Genomic DNA, 21,794 nt, shown 5'->3' on the forward strand with positions numbered 1-21,794 from the left:
AGTTTTTAGTCAACGGCAACAATAAGAACAAGAGAAAAGCAGCTTTTCATGGGAGGTGTATTCAGTAAAATTAGAAGAATAAATAACTCTTAGAATCTATCAAGCTTTTGGGCGCTGTACAAAAAAAAAAAAAATAAAGGCCACGAAACATCCAATTCCCCTTCTTAAGTCCAAATGCATAGAACAAAACTGAGCTGCATCAAGGACCTGTGCACGTGTCCGTCACCATCCATCAGTGTAAGTTGTAAGTAGCCCTATAAGGACCATAAGTAAACATCCAGTTATTTGTGCTAAACGGTGGTGGAAACCTGAACAAATATGTTTGTAGAGTCAAAAGTCTGCACAGCTTTCAAGGCGTCTCGGGTGCTTCCTTGTGTGTTGTCCTGGTGTCTTTGGACGAGTCCTGGGAGGTTTCACTGCAGCCCAGGGCAACAGGAGCACGAGCGTCCTCAGAGGAAGTCTGTTCTGCAGACACAGCAGGTACACCGCTACTCTGGGGTGGGTCACAGCCTGGATCAGACTTCCTCTTCTTCCTTATGTGATAGTAATGCTTCTTGGATTTCAGATGAGCTGCAATAAGAGAGGATAAACACACAGATCACTCCTGGATATATTTGGTATAAGATTGCTTCCCTTTCATCTCAAAGATACAAGTACATCATGAACCAAAAAAAAGTGCGCCTGCCCCAGAGGCGACCAGCTTTCTTGGAAGAAGTTTCATCAGCACATTTATGCTTAAGAATAGTGTCTGGAATTTGACTTCAACTGAAATACAGGAGCCAGTTTTACATATTTTGATGGTTAAATAATTAGTAATAAGTGCGATATAAAAAAAATTTAAAAAAAATGTCAATGTCATTATTTGATGTAGGTGACCGGCCTCACCCGTCCACTCCAGGTCACCAATGATCACTTTGTCACAAAGATCGCAGGTATGGTGGCTCCTTTTGTTCCTCTGCGCCGCCCCCAGTGCTCTGATTGGTGCAGTCGCTGGCTCCTCGCCCTGATAACAGGACGCGATAAAGTTGGGATACAAGTATTTTTGAGTTGCTCAATGAGGAGTTAGAGAAAACAAACAACTGGAAATAAACAAATAAATACGAAAAAATTAAGGAGCAAAAGAAAAAAAGCTATTACATAATGGCAGTGAATCAAAAAGGTGCATGTAGAGGTGCATGTAGGAAAAAAGGAATAAATTCAGATTAAAGAAGCTGTTAAACTGGTGGTGAAAAGAAGAAAGGAAAGAAGAGTGAAAACAGAGTAAGCTCTGAAGAGACACTGGTGAATGAAGAAAAAGGGAGTCCAGAGGAAAGTTCTGTTACCCAAATACCAAGGAACTGATGAAACAGCTGAATGGAAGCTGCCAGTTTTACACTACCGAGGCCCCACCTTACTGAGACTGTCCAGTATCTGCAGTGCAGGGTTCAGCACCGTCTCCTCCCACCTCGACACATCCGTCACATCCAGGCCATACACTGCTGGGATGCTCTCCCCTGGTCCTACAAACACATTCAGAACAAAATGGGACATTTTAAAATGCCAACATAGGCAGCCATTAACACCCAAGCTCTGCAGGGCTGACATTTGGCCGTTCTCACAACATATTTCTATTGAATAGTTGAAAAGCCTGTGACATCTATGCCCCCGTCCTATCGCTGCGTAGCTGCTTTCGTAACAGCATTGTTTTACGATGCATCTGCAGAATGGGCTTACTCACAGCAAACATGTTCATTTCACACCCAAAATGTCATGAAACGATTGCAAAATATTAGATGAGCATCTATTAGATTCTCACGTGATACTATATGTGACCTGCACCGGCCAATTCTACCTGCAACAGGAAACAGGCTCCAGCTGGTTGGACTGGACCGGTACAAACTGGCAGGAAATGTGCAGGAGCAGTGATGTGCTGCAGCCGCACCCTGAAGCTCCGTCAACCTGCTGACTCACACTGGCTCGATAATGTCTCTCCCTCCTTCCTCCCATCCTTCTCTCTAGTGCACCATCTCTTTCTCTCGCCATCAGTCTCGCTTCGGCTTTCACTCACTCGCCGTCTCTCGCTGTCTGACTCTTCCTCCCCCGTGTTTCTATTCTGCACCGATCAGCAGTCTCCAGGCCGGGCCTCGGCACTAAACAGCAGCGCCAGCCCTGCTTGTGTCTGTCAGTGACCGTCTCAAGAGCCACTGGCCTGCTGAGACGGTCGCCACAAATAGAACCAGATATCAACTTGTGTTATGAATTTAGACAGATTATGGTTCGCTCCCATTATTTGGGCAATCATTATGGCAACCGTTTACCTAAACATAACCACTCACCTTGGTTACACCACTGCAGGCTCAAATAAACTGAAATCTAGTACATTCAGATTTTGTTTCTCCCCCCCAGATAATATTTGAGGCATGGTTTTATGTAGACAGATTGTCTATCCACTAGCATGGTGCAGTAAAAGTGACAAAACTCTAGTTATGGAGAAGGCAGCGGTGCAATGATGAGGCCACAGAGTTGCAAACATCACCTTTCCATCCCAATCCCTCAGTGTGCTGACCTCAGTGTGCTGAAGCCCAGCTAAAACAGTAGCTCATCCACTAATTTGCAGGTTAGGCACATGAGCTGTCACCGAAAGAGCAAAGCAGAACAGTTTCTGAAGGGAGGACCTTTTTGCTACAAGGATGTTCTGCAGTTGAGAAAATGCGGTGACGAGTTTCAGCTTGCAACAGTCCACGTAACTGTCTGACGCAGAAGTGATGCAGTGTAAAGGCCTCGGTTTGCTTCTCCGTCGCTATCCGTCAATCCGACTCCGTGGTCACTAAACCTTTCGTAGTTCTCCGTCGGGATGTCGGATACGCAAGGCAGTTCACCTCCCGATCAGTAGGCGTCGCTACGTTAGACGACCCAATCTTGCGACGTCTATCGTGAAAGTCGTTGATTGATTGTTTACCTTCCGGCTCCGTTCCACTCCTCACAGTGAACGATGGCGACCGAGAGAGAAAGACTGTTGTTGGAGTTGGAGCTTGTTGAAATTGAAATTGAAATACAAATAATTTTGACCAAATGTTGACCAGTACACAATAAACTCTTTCAAAAACGGCGGTGTTGTTGTTCTGAGAGGAAGGCGCTAAACCGGAAAAGTGATTCCAAAAATTACGTTGTTAGCCGACCAATCACAACCCTTGCGGTCTCCGCGAGTCACCGTCTTCTCGACAGATAGTTAGGAATTTTGGCCGACGCACGCAAGCGACGGAGAGCGTCTCCGGTGACGGAGCTCTCCGTAGACGACCATAAATCAGGCTTAAAAACCCACAATACTGCGTTTGCTCGATTCACTAAGAAATAGTTGAGGTTTAAGTTATTTTGGTGCCCCCCCTCTGAGTAGCTTTTAGCTTTAGCTCACCCATTGGGAAACCATCCGATTTTCCAAACTGAGACCACACTAGCTGCTGAAGGTAAGACACTTCTCATAAGTACTACACACAACCCCTCTTAAAAAGAAACAAGTATGTCCCTACACAAAGCCATAGTCACTATCTATCGAAGAGGTTTAGTGCTGAGTAAATGCCTCAGACGCAGGGAGGATGGATCTCATTTCAATTAATATAAATAGCGCACCATTTAAGGGACACTTTTGCGTACATAGTGGGAAATCACACATAAACATCAACAAAAGGAATGCGTAGTTAGAACACGCAATATGACTTGGCGTGTCGTAACAAAGCCACACCTCGCAAACATCTTGGAAGCAGTGGTTTTAAATTAATCAAGCGAAGAGATTAACACTGTGGAATGTTTTACATATTGCTTTGTCATTTGCTGCCCTAAATAAATAACTGACAAACAAAAAAGATGGTTGGGATAAGTTGCTTTGAGGGGGACACAAGTATCTGCGGGAGGAGAGTGTGGTAAAACGATGTTATTATAAGATATCAATTCCTAATTCACAGAGGGAACTCAGAGATCATTTGAAATGATTAGAAGGAATTTTGCAACACACGGGCACTGAAACTTTTCGCAGCTCTCTCCATTTCTTTTATATTTCTGTCGTCATGACGGTCACTGTAGTTTTGCTAAACCACTTCTAAATGAAGCCGTGGGATGGATGGCCGACTTCCAGGGTGTACCCCGCCTCTCGCCTAATGGCAGCTGGGATAGGCTCCAGCCCCCCCCACCCCAATGACCCTGAATTGGATTAAGCGGGTATAGAAGATGGATGGATGGATGGACTTCTAAGTGAATAAATGTCCCAACATTGTGTTTTAGATGCTGCGTTTGTTTGCGCGTCATTTTGTTTGATGCCGTTTTATGTCATAAGGAAATGCATTGTGTATAACATTTGCTTCTGCTATGCGAAAAAAAAAGAAGGCCACTTCCACACCGTGCAACACTGAGATGTCGCTCTTTTCGTCAAGACATTCTATTTGCGGGGGGTGTTGTCTGCTCCTCAATGGACTCTGAAGACAAAACTTCTGAAGAAGCACTTAAAAGAGGGGTGTGTTTATTTGTCTGTCGAGTTTAAATATGATCAATCTTCCTCCAGACTCACCAACCCCACCTTTAAGCACATTCTTATGTAAATTAATCTCATTAACCTTTAAAGTTCTGTTTGCCAACTCAATTATGGCTTAATCCTTTTAACACAGACTGAAGTGTGGATTTGAGGGCAATAGACAACCTACAGACTGATGTTTCCAACTCCACTGGGAACCGTCTAGGCCTCCATTATTACAGAGGAACGCAGAGTGCAAACTGGTCATCTGTATCACTAAATGCACCGACTTTTGTCAGAAGAAAGAGTGCGCTTGGGAACAATGAGTCCTCACAGAGCCAAACCCCCACAGCCGCAAACTTAAATACAGGACTAGTTTTTAGCACAAGCCACATTTCAACTGCTTCTGGTTTAAATTTGCATTTTGTGGGTTAAATGTACATTGAACCACTTAAACATGCAATGCAGTTCCTTCTACTCACGTCGGTGCCAGCTGTGCTTACTTGAACAGCCAACCAAAGGAGTAAAAGGAGAGTAAACAATGCAACACTTTGCGCCTGCATCATTTAGCCTCACAGTGTGAGTTTTTCCCCGTTTAATCTCGGTACACAACTTAGCCCCAAACTCTTCTGTTTGTCTGTGTGTGTGTGTTTTGCAAACAGCAGTTACTGTTAATCACAGCTTCAGATTTCACTTGCATGGTTACTGTGTTTCAGTTTCTTTGTGAGTCACAAGTGGGCTCTTTTGTATTTGTGGCACAATAGCGGGCAGGTGGTGGTGCCGAGCGTCACCAGGCATACCTGGGCCAGGAGATCTCTTTTTTTTTTTTAGTTCCTACAGAAAAAAAAGAAAAATAAAGAAAACTTCACACCACCCGCCACCACCCTATGCCCTCCTGTTGCCACCGCTTCCTTATTTTGTTCTTTTATGTCTCTGAACACTGCCACTCCTCCCACAATTCCCCTTTTGCAGTCACCAATGTCCCACTGGGAAGAGTGGAGTGGTGGTAAAATACAATAGGGAGACTGTATGGTGGGTTGCCAGATGCTGGATGGAACCCCCATCGACTGTTCCTGTGTGGGATCTGGTGAAATTTAACTCTGCTGATCCCCTATGTGTTGAATGAGGGTTGATAAGAAATGCAGCAGGGACAAAGAACAAGGTGTTGGTCTGCACACACACTCACACAAAAACAGCTGACTTCAGAGGACATTACACTGACTCACAGTACTTCCTTATAGACCTAGTCAAAACATAACCCTAACTTCCACTCGTCTAAGCCTAACTGTTATGTGCCTTCACCTAAATATGTAATGATTAACATTATGGGGACTTGCTTTTCTTTCCCATTAGAAGGACACAAGCTCATAATGTGCCTGCAAACAGATCTAGGTCCCCATAAGATGAGTAATGCCTGGGCCCACGCACACACACACACACACACACACACACCACAAACTGAGCATTGCCTTTCAAGCACACAGGGGAGATCACTTTGCCAACAAGGAGGAGAATAATCTGTCGCTGGGCAGCTGCTTGCCAGTGTCGAGTGTGCATGCATTGTGTGTTGAAACAGTAGTCCACCTGTTGCAACAAACGGGCCAAGAGTCATTTGCTGTGCTGTCCTTGTGTTTGCTGAGTGAGGATGAGCGCCTGTGTGTGCTTTGCTATAAAACCTCCACCAGCAGCCTTAGTTTTGTGTCCCCTGGCCCAGCTGCGCTTCATTTGCTGTCGTCCGCACCGGAGCACGACAGCTGTCCCCATTCGCTGAACGACCTCCTTCCTCCTTCCTGCAGTTCCTCTTCCACTTTTTGTTTTCATCACCTCCTTCATTTTATCTGTTGTTCAATACCGACTGGGGTGAGTTAAGAGTATCTGTTTATTTATTGCACATATGGGCCTATAGATTCTTTTGGCTACATAGAAATTGGATTTATTTAGAATTGCGTGAGCTGAAACAGTCCAACAATTTATGTCCTACATACATTATGTGTATATCTACTGCCATCGTCACTTAATTAAAACATACCAGAATCAATAAGCACCTCAATACTTTCACGTACAATGTGTGATGGCAACATAACTCGGTCTGACTGACTAACATTTACACATTAGCTTCAAGACGGCACACGTCTGATCTGCTGCAGCCACTTCAACATAAGGGCACGCACGAGAGCGGCCCGTCTTAATTTGGCTTATGAGCAGCTGTTAAGAGCAATCTGACAGACCGGTCCCCTCCGCCCCCGCAACACAGCCAAAGAAACACAAACTACAAAAACTCTGAATGCTCACTGCAGAGTTAATCGCTGGTGCTGAGCGGCAGTTTCTCCTCTCTCACAGTCGAAAGCACGGGGATGACAGAGCAGGCTGTGCGTTCAATAAAACTCTTGCCAAAAAGAAGCCAGTAAAGCCCTTTTGTAACACCGAATGCTCGGCAAGCTTAAACGTGTAGAAAAGCTGAATTTTCCCGTTCCGATATCTGTGTGTTTTGCATGACCACAGCAGGTTTGACATCTAAGAACATCTAAGAGTCTTGGGTAAATGGAATTGATGTACAGTCCAATCTCGTGGGTGCAGTGGCTCTCGCAGTCGGTCACTGTCATAAGGTATGACTAAATGAAGCCATGTGGAATATTAATATCAAAATGACCCATGTCTGAATGATGTCGCATTAACAGATGGATGACGCCATTAACGTTGCAATGTTGCGCATCTAATGTTTCAATAAAGAAACGTGACCCATTATGACCCATCTTGGGCATCTTTTCCTTTTCTGATGTGAGAGGTTTGACTGTTTGGTTCACTCACTGCTCTCACATCATCCCTTTCTAAAGCCCAACTGCTGTTTTGTATTTAAAGAACTTGGGGAGGATTTGGTAGCACACAGAGTAAATAGATTAAATAGAGAATACATTATATATCCTAAGAATTTTTCATCAATAAGGATTTTTACCAGGTGTACCAGGTGTGACCAGCAGAAATCTGGATAATAAATATCCATAAAACTTGCAAATACATTTGATATAGCCAGTGAAAGCTAAACTGTAACTGATGGGTTTAGCATTCTGTTTTCCAACTAATATTTTACGGAATGTCTTATTCGATGATGGTTTACGCACACGCAACCCAGCCCTGCTCAAACGTGCTGCTCCAGCTGGGTTTTTGTTCACTAGTGCAGTTAATCTGAAGCGACCTTTTGAAAAGCAGCAAAAAAGGGATGTGAATCACACACGTTTCGCAGATTGGTTTAAAGGAGAAAAAAAAACAAAAAACAACAACTAGGCAGCAAAGGTTTTCCAGATTTTTTCATTTAAACCCAGCTACTGCTAACAAACCTCTTTCAAAAATCACGCTACGACTACGCTTCCTGCATATTTATTTGCAGGTTTGCTTTAACAGATACTGTCATGACAGTTCGTTGCAGCTTCTCGCCATGGTAAATGTTGTAATGAATGAGATTGCCTCTTCTGATTCAGGTGTCTTGTAGTGTTTTTAATGAGCCACTGGGAGATAAACGAGGCTGATGTGCAACACAGGCCCATGTCTGTACACCAACCAAGACACTCATTCCCCAATGATACACCTGCTTTGCTGGAGTGAGAATGTGTCTTCTCTTCCTTTATATACCGGCTTTTCCACCTCAGCCTGCAGAAAGTCCCGTTTTAGATTTCTTTTCAGGGTTTGACACGTCCACTACAACTACGGATAGAAACGCACTGTTTCTCTCGCCCCCTTGAACGTGCTCCTCTCCAGAGGTCACACAGAGCTCTTGGCATGACTTTATCTTCACAGGGGGTGAGGCCGCATTTGAGCGAATATGTGTGTCTTCGCACTTGCTAGAAGTCGAGAGTGTAAACGCGCCCCACACCTGTTGCCTCGGCTGAGTCAGATTACCTCCACCCTCCGTCCGCCCAGCTATCCATGTGCCGTTTTTCTTCCCGTCTCCCTTCATCAAACCATCCATCCTCCACTCATTCACTCACTCTTTTGAATAAAAGATGCCTGCAGCTCCGTTACTTAACACTCACAAGGCCTAAGTCAAACTACACCTGTGTATCTTGGTTACGGGTGGGGTGTCGTGTGTGGCTTGTGTGCATGTCTATGGGAAGTTTAATCCCCTTTTAGGTTGATGGCGTTCCTCGCTTGAAAAGCAGCACTTAATAAAATCAATATAACCTAAGGTTAACATTTTCTTTTAGGATAATTAGGACAAATGCCTATAAAACACATACAAACATTGTATCGTATGTATACAGCAAACCTACATATGTACTTAAGCTAAGTCACTTTAAGCTTGATTTCATTTGAGTTGGCTGACCTGGTGTTTAAATCCCCGCAGCAACTAAAGTTGAGTCTGTCAAGAACTACTTATCCCGCTGAAAAGTATTTAAGACAGAGAACGACTGGATGCCGCTTCTCTGACAGTTGCCGCTGAACGATGGAGCTCTAAAACTGGGGTCAACCTGTCCCTTTGAGGCATGAGATTCCGCCTTTTCCGGTGTATTAACAAGTAAAGTCACTATTCAGGTCATTGTCCAGCTTCTCAAACCGACTTCATTGTTCTTGCGCAACCGAGGCTCTGTCCGTCACTCGCAGTTCGTCTCGCTCTTCCACGCACTGGTCTCCGTTCGCTTGTGTTGGTACACGTCTCAGTGACCCCGTTGCCCAAGTTTGTGTGGTCGGGGCAAATTCTCCGAAGATCTGTAATGCTTCAAGAGATTAGCCCGCTCAGCTGAGGCCTGCCGGCATTTGAGCGAGTGCGTGTGGGGCTCAGACGAAACAGAAAAGAGGTCAGCAGTCAAACCGAGACAGAGAAGTAAATGGAGACGAAAGCTGGGTTGTGCAAGGGTTAGGACAACCCCGCCAGGGGTGGACATGAGAACCAGCGTCCCTCAGCATATCCTTAAAGACTCTGACACTGAACGACATTGTGAAAAGATATTACTGCAATTTTGCTACTGCAACCTTTTAAAGGTATAAACCTGTCTCAGCCTCCCTGGATGGTATTTTCACATTTTGATACGACGCGACAGCTCACTGATGCGTCCCCTTTAGAGAGATTTGGGGAACAGACCAATGCAAGCGTCATTATTGAGGGTCGGAAAATACCATTGTTTTAAAAGATTCCCCAAAATAGCCGGCAATAAAGTTTCCCATGGCTCAGCATTTGCTTCAAGTCAGCCTGCAAGGCCATGTGGTGGTATAAAAATGTGCAAGAGCACATTCCAAGCAGATTACCTTCTAAAATCAAGGCCTTCCTCATACCATTTATCAGGCGACTGTAAAAAGGGAAAATCTCCAAATACTTTACCATGATATCTCAACACACTGTAAAAGTCCTTCAAATCATGCATGTGTTACTTTAGCGATTGTCTCAGTGATACCTAAAGTGAAACGCAACCACCAATAATAAATGGGTCGAGTTTTCACGACTCGGTCGGACACGAAAAAGATCATTTTTGTGAGCCAGTTTGACAAATGGATGCAAACCCATTGAAACACTGCAGAAATCCTTTCCCAGAAGCCTTAATGGAACACAAAAGTTTCAGTGATTGAACAGAGCCGATTGAATCTGCAGCCACTTGCACTGTGAGCCCTGACGTTGCAGACTGCTCCGAGTTAATCTTCAAGGAAGGCTCTATGGGAGACACAACTCGCAGTCAAAAACACATGCCTGTGCAAATCACAGACAACTCCAGACAGATTACCGTGTATGTAAAACAGCAGCAACACAGACACGCACACATATGTGGTGAAAACCATATGGTGAGTGCACCGTGTAGGCAGGCGGTCAGAAAGAGGGGTATTGAGGTTTAGGGCCTAGCGTGGCCTTAAGCCACTTGGGCCTAACAGGATTAGGAGGCAGGGTTACTGAAGGGCATGCTCCAGGTGGGATAGAGAGGCCAGGTTCTGTTTTGGGAAAGGGAAACGCACTCAGCCTCTTTACTTATTCTATAAAACACACCGAGGTCCCACTACCTTCCAAACACTGGTTAATATTGGACTGTGAAAGGCACATTTGTTCATGTTGCACCCAGCAGCTTATCTGGCAGGGAACCAAACACTGCGGTTTATTTGATGCATTTGAGAGCATTTAAGGGACTCGCTGCTGAGAAAACACAGTGAAAGGTCTCAGCTGCAGGTGTGCAGTGAGGATGGATGGTGAAACTTTATCCCCCGTGCTGCATCACAGCAGCTCCCACATGCTGCACACAATCAAATTTCCTAGTTAATAAAATAATCTGCTGATTTACACTTAAACCTGCATCAGATTATTCTGAACCATACAGTGCACCATGCAGTTTCTCATGCCTAAGTTCTTGCTACAAAAACAAACTTTTCAGGGAATTAAAATTGAACATTTTGGGAAACTATATATTTCTTACAAAGGCAGGAGACTACAGCTGGAAAATGGCTAACGCAGCTTAATACAAAGACTTGAAGCACGGGAAGCATCGATCCAGAAAGCTCATCTTTTAGAAATGACTAAACTAATGAGACTAAACTAATGTTAATCACTGATCTTTAATACGATTTATTTCTAAAAGACGCAAACTGCACATTTCTCTCTCCACTTCCAGCATTTATTGCCTTGCTGACGCTTCGTATTTTTACTCGCAGAAATGACTGTGATGGCAGCTTTCTGATAAAAACTAAAATGAAGTGGAAAAACTGTACTTGATGTTGAACAACTCCCCTAAAAGACCTGCAGCGACTGACGCCATCTTGCACAAAACAAAAGAAAAGTTATGTGACACAAAGCAATCTTTTTAGATAAAAAAAATAAAAAAATTTAAAAAATTAAAAAATAAATAAAAATATAGACAACAAGGTGACATGTGACTACACACACACACATACCCTCTGTACCCTGGAACACAATACAGTGGCTCAGAGGCTTATTGTGCGTCTAATGAAGCGCCTGAATCTCATCTTGTTAAAGAGAGTGCTGATTGCTAAGAAACTGGGCTCTGGAGGACAAACACACACGTACACAGAAGCACACACACACACACACACACACACACACACACACACACACACCCTGCATCAGCTGGGTGAAGGGTACTCACGTTTAAGGAAGCGGTTACGGACCCATTTATTCTGTTTGCGGGCGTAACGCTTTGTAGCAATCTTCAAAGCTTCTATACCTGGATAGAAATTAAACGGGGGTTAGTAGGTATGGATGGAAAAAGAGACAGAAGAAAAAGATCCTTTCATCAAATCCTCTGGATGATCACCCAGCCAGAGAATCCAAAGCCCGCTAAAGTGACTTTGGGCAGGTGTTTGTCTGACCTTTGTCTCTTAGTGCGTCTTTCTCCTGCGGGGTGCTGCTTTCAGGGGCAGTCAGGTAGTCGTGGAACTCCTTAAAACCGATCGACTGGAAAATCCCATGTTGATAGTCTTGACTGTGGAAAGGAAACATTGTCCGTCAACAGAAAAAGTTTCTTTCTTCGTGGTGACATTCATAGAGACCCCAGTGGGGACTCATTTCACCCTTTTCTCCTCCTTAACTCTTTCCCCCACTTGCATGCAGAACATCAGGCAGAGCCCTTCGAGGGACAATGATACAGACTGACATGAAGAGCAAAAAACAAAAAACAAAATCTCAAAGCATCAGACACAAGTACCCACAGGTGCTAAAACTCAGTGGGCTGACGGGAGTGACGCAAGTTTGGAGCGGAGCCTTCCTGGTTGACGGTACATGTGGAACATCTTCATCCAGCTGCCGTCTACGTTTCGTTCAGCCACAAACAAGCAATAAAATAATAAATACCACGGACGACTTGGAAAGTTGCGCATTTAACATGTGAAAAGAGGCTTAAAATAATCTAAAAGCTCAGTTAAAAGAGTAAAATTCAGGAGCAGCGTTCAGCGTCAGGCCTCGGTGCGTGATCAGCGGGTAAAAACGCCCCCTAAGCGTCATCATAAGAAGTGACTATTTGTTCTTTGATTTGTAGGTTAACATCTGTTCAATTTTCATTACATTTCCCCGATAATACTGCAGAATCCGCCTCTGCACAGTAAGTGGTTTGATGGGGTAATTCTTTAACCTAAATGCAGCCAACAGTTAAGAAAAATGACCAAATGACCTCTTTTCATCACACTCAACATGGAAAGTAGAAAGCTGAGAATAATGCGGCAACACCAACTAATGCCCTAAAAGAAATGCACCCATAATTTCTGTACTTATAAAAGAAAGAAGAGGAAATACAAAATAAATTTGGCTAGACGGGCAGAGACAGAAATTTGAGAATAGCGAGAGAGCACAGGAAATGTAGAGTCAATGGAGGGTGGAAAAGAAAGACAGAGGGAGGGAGAAAGAGATCTGACCTTGATGTCTGGGCACAGCAGCCAGCCGGGGGATGGAAGACATGAGGGTAAAGGAGAGAAAGACAGACACAGAAAGAGAGAGGGGGGGAGTAAAGTGCATGGATGATCAGATTGCTGAGAGGGCAATAGTGTCAGAGATGGAAGGAGAGAGGAGGAGGAGGAGGGTAGGGAAGAGGATGGAGAGAAAGAGAGACAGAGAGAGAGAGAGAGAAGAGTAGGAGGAGGCTGGTTGATGAGGTGGGATGGGGTGATGATAGAAAGGAGGGACAAAATAAGGGAACCAGCAGCTTCCTGGGCATCATTCCACCAATGCATCAACTCCCCGCAGCCACACCCCATATCACACACACACACACACACACACACACACACACAAAACCAACACTGGCTGCCAAAAGAGACCCACGCAGCTGCGTTCCCGTATCTGTTTCAGCTGAAGCTCAAACATATATTTACAGTACAGATATTTCAAGTAGCATCCAGAAATCCTTCAAGAAAAAAAAACAAAAAACTGCTTCCTTAAATTCGGTTCAACTGCAAAACTGTAGTTGTACATGTTAAATTTGGTTACAATGGGAATACGTTGGATTCCTGTTCCTTATAGGTCCTTAAAGTTGAAAACAAGAGGGGGAGCCGCAGGAAGCCACTTAAACAACCATATGCAAAGTGAACAAAAGAAAACTAATATTCCAATTCAATACAATTTCTGTCTTGTGCCGCAGCATATGCTGAGCAGGAAGCTGCTGCAACTCAATTTAAAAATGTCCTGGTGGAGATAATGGACAATTTGTCCTTGCCAAAGAAAGTGCTTGTTGCGAAAAGTAAAAATAACACTTGCTGAATCGATTCCTGCCGGCTTGCAAGTAGAATTGTCAATCATGGCGATTTCCTTCTTGCCCGTTAAGCCGGAATTCAAGGACCATTACTGGGATTCCTTTAGCTGGAAAATGTTCAGTTACACACCATTTTCTTTTAGATAGAAATTCTTGTTCTCAAAGGTCGAACACGGATGTCCGCGCTTCTGCTTCGCCAGTCAGAAAATGTCAAAACAAAGCTGTTGATTATTTTAATGCAATTCTCACTCTGTCAACAATCACAGGCCAAAGCCCACAGCAAAATCAGAAGGACTTTTTCTTGTCTCCTTTAGGAGACGGGCGTTTTTATTTTAATTTTCCACTAGAGTATGCAGACAAATCAAAGCTGTGCTTCTGGTTGAAAGGGTTACTCGCACGAATGCAACTAACAAGTCATGACACCATCCTGATAAAGCCCTACTTGGTCTGGTAAACTTTCATATTTCAGACATGTCCGATACGGAAAAATTCATATCAACAGCGGCGGCCTTGAAAGTGTCAGAGAGCGCTGCCATGGAGCAAACGGAGGAGGTTAGTTGTTTGCTTTGAAGCACACGCGAAGACAAAACCCATCATGCTTCTGAATCATGTAACCCAGAGATATCGCCACATACCACTGAAAGAGCGACACTGCTTCAGTATACCACTGATCATGTGGCTGCTGTTAAGAAAATGTCAAGCAGAAGTTGGTTATCATGTGGCGGACAGAATATTAATTTGATCATGTTAAAGTTAACTCCCAAACAGACAGCGATGTGCTGCATGTAATTTGTTCCACGTCCGCCAGAATGTCTGTTAAATGTTGGGTAAAAATTCCTTTGAGTCATAAGCAAAGATCACCTTATTCTCCTGTCAGAGCTAATATTGCATGTAGAGGAGGGCTCATCTCTGAGATTATTAATAATCACTTGACATCCTAAAGAAACAGCCTTCCCACATAAAGTGAGCTTGCAGCAGTGTGGGCTGTATCTAAATCGGTCTTGGGGCCATTGGGAAACGACAGCGCACAGTACAGAGTGACCTGTCAGACTGGGAGGGAGAAATAAATAACTGGACTGTCGCTTGGCAGAGTTCTCTTCCCTCCCACTGCCCTGGTTTCTTGGAAGAGAGGAGCCTGGGTCCAGACTGAATATCCAGATCATTCATTTAGATAGGAGGATGAGAATCCTGAGTGGCCTGTTCATTAAAGACAATGGTATTAACCCATCTGCTCTGTAGAAAATACATACACATAAACTGCACCAAAATCCCATTCATTCTTCCGATCAGCTGGATTTTGGTTCACCTGGTTGAACACAAGCAATGGAAGCATTTCCTACTGTTGCGAAGGAGCAACGCAGTGAGCGTTAAAGTGAAACTGCAGCACATTTTACTCCTAAAGTCTGCTCAAAAGTCCCAAAAGCTTCCAAGGGCTTCCATGAAAGGAGGTGGTCAAATTAAACGAGCTTCAGCGCTTTGACAGAAATCTGTCGCCCATTCCTTGCAGTGGCAACATTCAAAGTGACAATTGTTTCCAACACAGTTCACTAGCTGGAAGGCCAGCCTGCGACATAATTCACTTAGGGACTTTTTCCTGTCCTTTTTTTTTTCTTCCCAAAAATATGCTTTATCCTGTTGAAAAAAAAAACAAAAAAAAAACATGATTTATGTATATTAGTTCCTGTTGCCGCCTTTCCCCAAGTCCCGAGGAGGAGGACAAATTTCTCCTACAGTCTTTCTTTAATCTCATAATGTTCTAAGGCCAGGGAAACTGCTAAGGCAAAGACTATAGGAGGGAATCTATTCTGACTATTCAACTGTACCCACAGTGTTGGGGAGGCAGAAAAACACTTTTGTAGTGAGCCGTTTCAAGTCTGATGAATTGCCTCAAGAGATGTTATCAAGAGGGCGAGACTGAAAATGAAAAAAACTGGGGATGTGGAGAAAAATACAAATGATCTTAGTAGATCCCTGTAGCCTCCTCCTCAACTCTGCTGGAGGATAGCAACCCGTGCTCATCAACGCAAATAAATCTCCAAAGGAAATATTGATAGTTGAGTTGCATTGTGGGTAAAGTGGACCCCGTGGTTAAAAGAGGACGAGTAAGGGCTCATGAAGAAGAACCAAAAGGATCCATCGTAAGACATGATGTCCTAGATTCAAAAGAAACAAATGTGGAAAACAACATTCTCAAATCTGTTTTTTTTTAATTATCTTAAGCAAAAAAAAACAAAAACAAACATCAGGACTGAAGATGGGACGAAGCCAAAACCTCTCAACATAAACAAAAAGGACTGAGGCAGACCATGATTCCTTACCCGTCACTGTGGACTTTCTGCTGATTGTGCCGGACGTGGAAGTCTCTGAGCTCCTCTATCAGCCCTGCAGACAGCATCTCATCTACACGGCCATCGAGCCTCTTGTCAAGAGCTTAAAAACACAGAACGGGGGTTGATCATACGCCTCATTTAAGCCCCTACATCTGTCATGTCACTTCTGCGTTTCTGTTTTAATTCTACAAACAACGCATTATGAATGGAAGCGGTCTGTCCTCACCTGCCATGTCCGCATGCAGCCAGAAGATGCAGGGCTCTGGGTACCTCAGCGGCCCTCCAAGGCCATCGCTTCCCTCCTGCCCCCTCTGCTCATCCAGCCAGCGGCTATGAGGGATGCCCGTCTCCACGTGGATTTGAAGACTTCTGGATAATGAAGCATGCGAGTGGAGCGTTAATAAAAACCCAAATTTAAAAAAAATAAAAAAATAATGGAACTTTCTGTACATAGAAATCAAACCAACATCCTTTTCTCACAAAAAAAAAAGTCCGTCTGACAAACTTGTGATACCCCCATACTGTGAGTTTGCATTCAACTCTGCCTATATCAGGTCTCAGTAGGCAAACTGAAATTAGATTATCTAAACACCCACTCACCCACTAAATCCAGTGTAAATGAAAACCTCCAACTCCCTTTATGAGAAGCAAATTTAAAGCGCAGATTAAGTTGTATAAATGTAAACACATGCTGCAGCACAAACCCTCCCCGAGGACAAATGAAGAAATAATCAGCAAAGCCATGATTACGAAAAAAACAACCAGTGTATGAAATCACCTCTCCTCACAAGGACACCGTTTATGTTGAAGCTACGCAGGACAAACCTCAAAGACACTAAGATTTAAATGCAAACCACATCCTTTCGTCTCGCCAGACACTGAGGTTATGAGGAAAAGATGATTCCTGTCGTCTCCTGTCAACTTAAAGAGCAGGGTAACCTAACCTGCTCACACAAAAGACCAGAGTGCATTCTGCTTCTCATCACACCGTGTGTGTGTGTGTGTGTGTGTGTGTGTGTGTGTGTGTGTGTGTGTGCGAGCTTGTAACGTGACCCTCTTTGCAGCCTGGGAGAGCACAAGCTCTTCAAAGCCTCACACAAAGCATGAGAAAACTCAAAACACGGCATGCAAACAAGTTACCGCAACACATGGCAGGACACAAGCTATCCGCAATTTCATCCCAAATGGGAAGCGAGCTGGAGTGTGAAGTGCCTGAACTCTTAAACACGGAAACAATTTTTCAGTGGCATAACAAATGTGTTTTTGTGGAGTACCTCAAGACAAATTAAACAGTGCTTTGACAAGGCAACATTTTACTTTCCAGCTAAATACAGTGTACCGAGATGTGACAAAAATTACAGGAAGCAACACCAACGGCTTAAATGGATCTGTTTGAAACACTCTGCTGCTGCATGAGTGCTCTGCGTGCTCTGGGAAAAGTGGACCCTTGAATACACAGCTTGAGCCACAACAACACCACATTATCAACTGAGGCCAAAGCCAGTTATAGTTTTTCTGCTTTGGATAGCATTAAGATCTGGCTTTGCACTCCTCATACAGGGGTCATCATAACTAACAAAACTAATTTCATTGTGTTACCTCGTGGTATGGCCACAAATTTCAAGGAACTGTTGACAAAGTACATATTTTTACGAAGAATAATCATTTCAGCCTATTCAATATTTCCTTTCAATATATATTCAATGCTGAAGCAGAAATTACTGAAACCCCACCGATGGAACACAAGGTCTTTGAGTATTTAAACTATCCATCAGCTGGTTTCACCATTGGTTGAAACCCCAGTCAAAGGCCACTGGAGGGCAAATGATGTACTTACAGAATTGCAATTGCAATCTACAATTGTACCAAACTGAACTGAATAACACTTTATTAAGGAGAGGAAATCGAAGTATCAAATCCAGGTTGAGTTTTCAAAAAAGGCTACAACTTTGAGTTAATGTTCAGTAAAACGCCAGTTTTGCCACCAACTAAAACAGTTTTACTCCATAAATAGGTGGGTGTTACACTGTATCAAACAAACTACATTTCAAACATGTCCTTTGTTCTATGTGTACAAGCCAAGCCAGTCCAAATCATTTTCACTAAATCTCAAACATGTTCACAGCGTGACGCGGCGGGAAATAGGACCAAACTTCAGGCCAATCGTTCATTTTTGCCAGGTTTCCATTTTAGTGAACAGCTAACATTGAGACCAATGATAATTGGACATTATAATGTATCAATAGGAAAAAAAATTCCCACCAACAAAGTTCACTGTTGCTGCCACTTTTTTTTTTGTTTTGCTATTAGCCATCGGACTAGCTAGCAAAGAGAAATACTAGTTAAAAACAAAGAAAAAAGAAAGAAAAATTCCAATATAGCGAGACTTGATAGCTACACATTTATATCCCAAAAGGTGATAAATTACCAGCACGCATTCACTGTAAATAAAAAAAAAAACGCAGTGTAACATGTCCACCAGACAAGTTACCAGCTGTATCACCTGGCTATCTTGCGCTTGTCATTGGGGTGCAACATGGCGGCCATTTCGGGGTCCACCTTGGCCAATCTTTTATGTAACTCAGGTGCTCCCAGTTTCTCCAGCTCCATCTTCCTGTTTGGAGCTCTATCCTCTCCATCCCCGGAGTCGTCGTTCTCCTGCTGTGAGACATGCTTTTATCTATTTTTATTTTATTAAATCTGTTTATCTTATTTGATTGATTGTTAGGTTGTTGTTGTTTTTTTCCAGTCTTTACATGCTGCTGCTTTCACTTTCTTTAGAAATCAACATTTTCCTCAGGGACAGCTGCTTTGCGTCAAGAATAATATACCATGCCAGTAGAACTAAAGACCAGAAACACCTCAGGCAGTATCATTAACATACATGATTGTGCAGCATAAAGTCACAGCTTTTTCAATTCACTTCTTGGAAGCTTCCGGACTGAAATTAAGTCATTAAGATATTACATTATCTTTAGCTGTGAAAGCAGCCAGTACTGAGGCTTAATGGTAATTTCACATCGAAGGGGGAGAAAAAAAAAAAAAAGAAAATCACATTATGACATACACAGCCTCAAAATGATATAAAGGGCAAAGAGAAGCGGAATTTTGCCATCTATCTATGCACTTACCCCCGTTTCCAGCAAAACTCTCCACAGCAGAGACTCAATGTAATAGTTTGTCCCTCCAACAATGACTGGAAGTTTGTTTCTGCTGTGCATGTCATCTATGTTAGGAGTGTTAAGGAGGAAGCAGGACACGAATATACGGACAAATAAGAAATATTCGAAGTGGGCTGTTGAGCTCAAATAGTACATTTCAAGCCTTAATGACATAGAAGCAACTCCACCTGGCTCTAATTCAACAAGTCACTCTGAGACACTTAGCTTTTTTTTATATATATATATATTCATTCAACAATAAGTAAGCCAAAATACAGAAGCAGTGTGCGAAAAATTATGCAAGTCCTTAAAGCTTCTAAAAGACTTGAGAGGGTGAGTAGCAGCCAGGTGCTGCTGATCAAATGCACTCGATTAAATGGGTGTGACCGCAGCTATGAAAGCAGAGGTTTTGGCAGCGTGCTCGTCCGAAGCGTTGGGGGTGCGAGTTCGCAGGAGTGGACGTCCAAGCAATTTGTAATGCTCAGGGAAACTGAGAAAAACCCAAGAGCTGCATCTGGTACTCTTCAGGCCTCAGTTGGCATGTTAAATGTTAAAGTTCATGACAGTACAATTAGACACAGACTGAACAGGTATTGCTTGTTTGGAAGGGCTGCAGGAGAAAGCCCGCTCCCTAAAAAGAACATGACAGCACAGCTAAGCATTTCAGCATGAAGCACGGAGGTGGAGGGTAATTATTCAAGTGTTCAATAATCAAGTGTTGATTATTGAAGGTTGTATTCACCAAATTTCTAGATCTAGTAAGGATCAAATGTTTATTTTTATGTCCTGATACATAACCGTAGAACTTACAGGAGGGAGTTCTTTGTTGTTCACGTGCCTGTTCGAAGGTTTTTTTCAATCAAAGCAGTTCCTGTGTTGGTTTGGAGCCAGCACCCAACCTAAAACCATCCCCCCCATTTCAATCGCCAAAGCTCTGGTGCAACACCAAGCGCCAACTGTTTCTCGGGCCAGAGCAAAAAAAATAATGTGCAGGGGGCAGGATCATGGAGACCAAGCAGATGTTTAGCCACGAATCTTTTGCTTAATTCAAGAGTGAGCGGGAAAGAAAACGTCGATTCGGTGAAAAAACCCTCCATGTGTCTTCAACTTTTAAACGTCTCATCCTGCACTTTCAGTATTCTTGAATTGGCCTGAAGCTATACAACTAAGTCAGTTTTAAAGCAAAACAAAATCTACTTCAAATCTGTGTCATCAATCTTTCCAGAGCGTCTCGTTATAAGACTCCAAACAGCAGTAGTGCTGAAGGTGACAAACCTCGTGGTCACACAGACGAGGGCTTTGGTGCCACACCTTGTTGGCTCCGGCTCTTTTCTCTGTCGCATCTTCTCACATCTTGCACCTCCTCTTCACCCCCTCCTCCCTCCTTCTCACTGCCCACCCCCTCTGCTGTGGGATAATCAAATAACCACTCAAACAAGATAAAGGCCCATCAGGCATCGTCACTCACATCTTTTTACTAACACACACACACACACACACACCCAAGGCTGCATCTCTGCGCCGGCAGAGGAGTGAGCATGATCACCGACAAGCATCAAGTAAAATCGAGCAGGGGAAATCTGGAGAGCGGAGTCAGAGAAGAGTTTCAGTGAACAGCACGATGAGTGCGGGACCGTCAGCTCGACGCCATGCCAGGTCCTTCGTGCTTGAACTCGTGACTTCTTTTTGCTCTAAAGTTAAAACCCTCCATACCACTTCCTTCCCTCCTAATCTGTGTTCATCTCTTCCCATGTCTCCCTCCTCCCACAAGCGCACTCGCGCTGCACCGAGCCTATTCTTGGAGCTACCGCATCCCCACGCCGCACTGGTGAGCGTGCGTGTGCAAAAGAGAGACGAGCGTGTGTGTGTGTGTGTGTGTGTGTGTGTGTGTGCGCACGCATGCCATCCTGATCTATTAATACCCTCTCCAGTTATCGCCTCCTCTCTCCACATCTGTGTGACGGCTAGTGTCTGCGGGAGGGTGTGACTGCCCAGGCTTTGTGCGCTCCTGTGTGTGTGTGTGTGTGTGTGTGTGTGTGTGTGTGTGTGTGTGTGTGTGTGTGTGTGTGAAGACGCTTCAGAGACCAGACACACTCCTCTATAAATACCGTCTCTAGTGATCTCCTGCTTCTCATTTTCAGTGCAACATCTGCAGCCAGACACACTGGCAAAACCAGGACATGTCAGCTCTTCACACTCTCTCATAAATACCTTCAGACCAATTAGCTGAAGTCAAATCCACTCAATTCCCCCCCCTGCAGTGTTACCACGAAATAATCTGGTGGAGGGGTGGGATGTGACTGGGTGATAGCGACGTGTGGAAATATGTGTGACAGAAGGCTTTGCTCCTCTGTTTTCACAGGTTTCCAGGAAAGGATATTAGTGCCAGGGCTTTGTTCCTGAAGTCCACCACTGTGTAGTTGCTTACCAACGGGTCCACAAAGCTGATCATGTGATGTCTGCACTGGGCGCGCTCCACAGCTGTAACCTTATTGGTGATGATGTCCAGACCCTGGTACACCTGCAGGGGATGCAAAGGAAACCAAATAAAGAACACCAAATGATCAGAAGAGAATAACTATAATGACACGGAATGACTTAAATAACAAGAGTGGACGTATGTAAGGCGGAGACAGACTTAGTAAATAAGACAACT

General features: G+C 43.9%; 1 protein-coding gene across 4 annotated transcripts in view; it reads right to left on the minus strand.

Moving 5' to 3' along the window:
* Positions 1-340: 340 nt before the first annotated feature.
* trit1 (tRNA isopentenyltransferase 1) overlaps positions 341-21,794 on the minus strand; it is a 40,777-nt gene continuing 19,323 nt past the window's right edge. The window contains exons 2-11 of one of the 4 annotated variants that reach the window (XM_075449835.1): positions 21,516-21,659; positions 19,109-19,204; positions 18,481-18,635; positions 16,204-16,346; positions 15,966-16,077; positions 11,777-11,889; positions 11,554-11,631; positions 1,390-1,499; positions 886-1,003; positions 341-570 (exon numbers count right to left, since the gene is read on the minus strand). In XM_075449835.1, coding sequence (XP_075305950.1) covers positions 350-570; positions 886-1,003; positions 1,390-1,499; positions 11,554-11,631; positions 11,777-11,889; positions 15,966-16,077; positions 16,204-16,346; positions 18,481-18,635; positions 19,109-19,204; positions 21,516-21,659 — 1,290 coding nt within the window. In that variant the 3' untranslated portion in view covers positions 341-349. Of the gene's footprint in view, positions 571-885; positions 1,004-1,389; positions 1,500-11,553; positions 11,632-11,776; positions 11,890-15,965; positions 16,078-16,203; positions 16,347-18,480; positions 18,639-19,108; positions 19,205-21,515; positions 21,660-21,794 lie in introns of all 4 variants that reach the window. The other 3 variants (XM_075449834.1, XM_075449837.1, XM_075449836.1) reach the window with 3 other exon arrangements.

This window comes from Odontesthes bonariensis, chromosome 18 (genome assembly GCF_027942865.1).
Source record: "Odontesthes bonariensis isolate fOdoBon6 chromosome 18, fOdoBon6.hap1, whole genome shotgun sequence".
NCBI lineage: Eukaryota > Metazoa > Chordata > Actinopteri > Atheriniformes > Atherinopsidae > Odontesthes > Odontesthes bonariensis.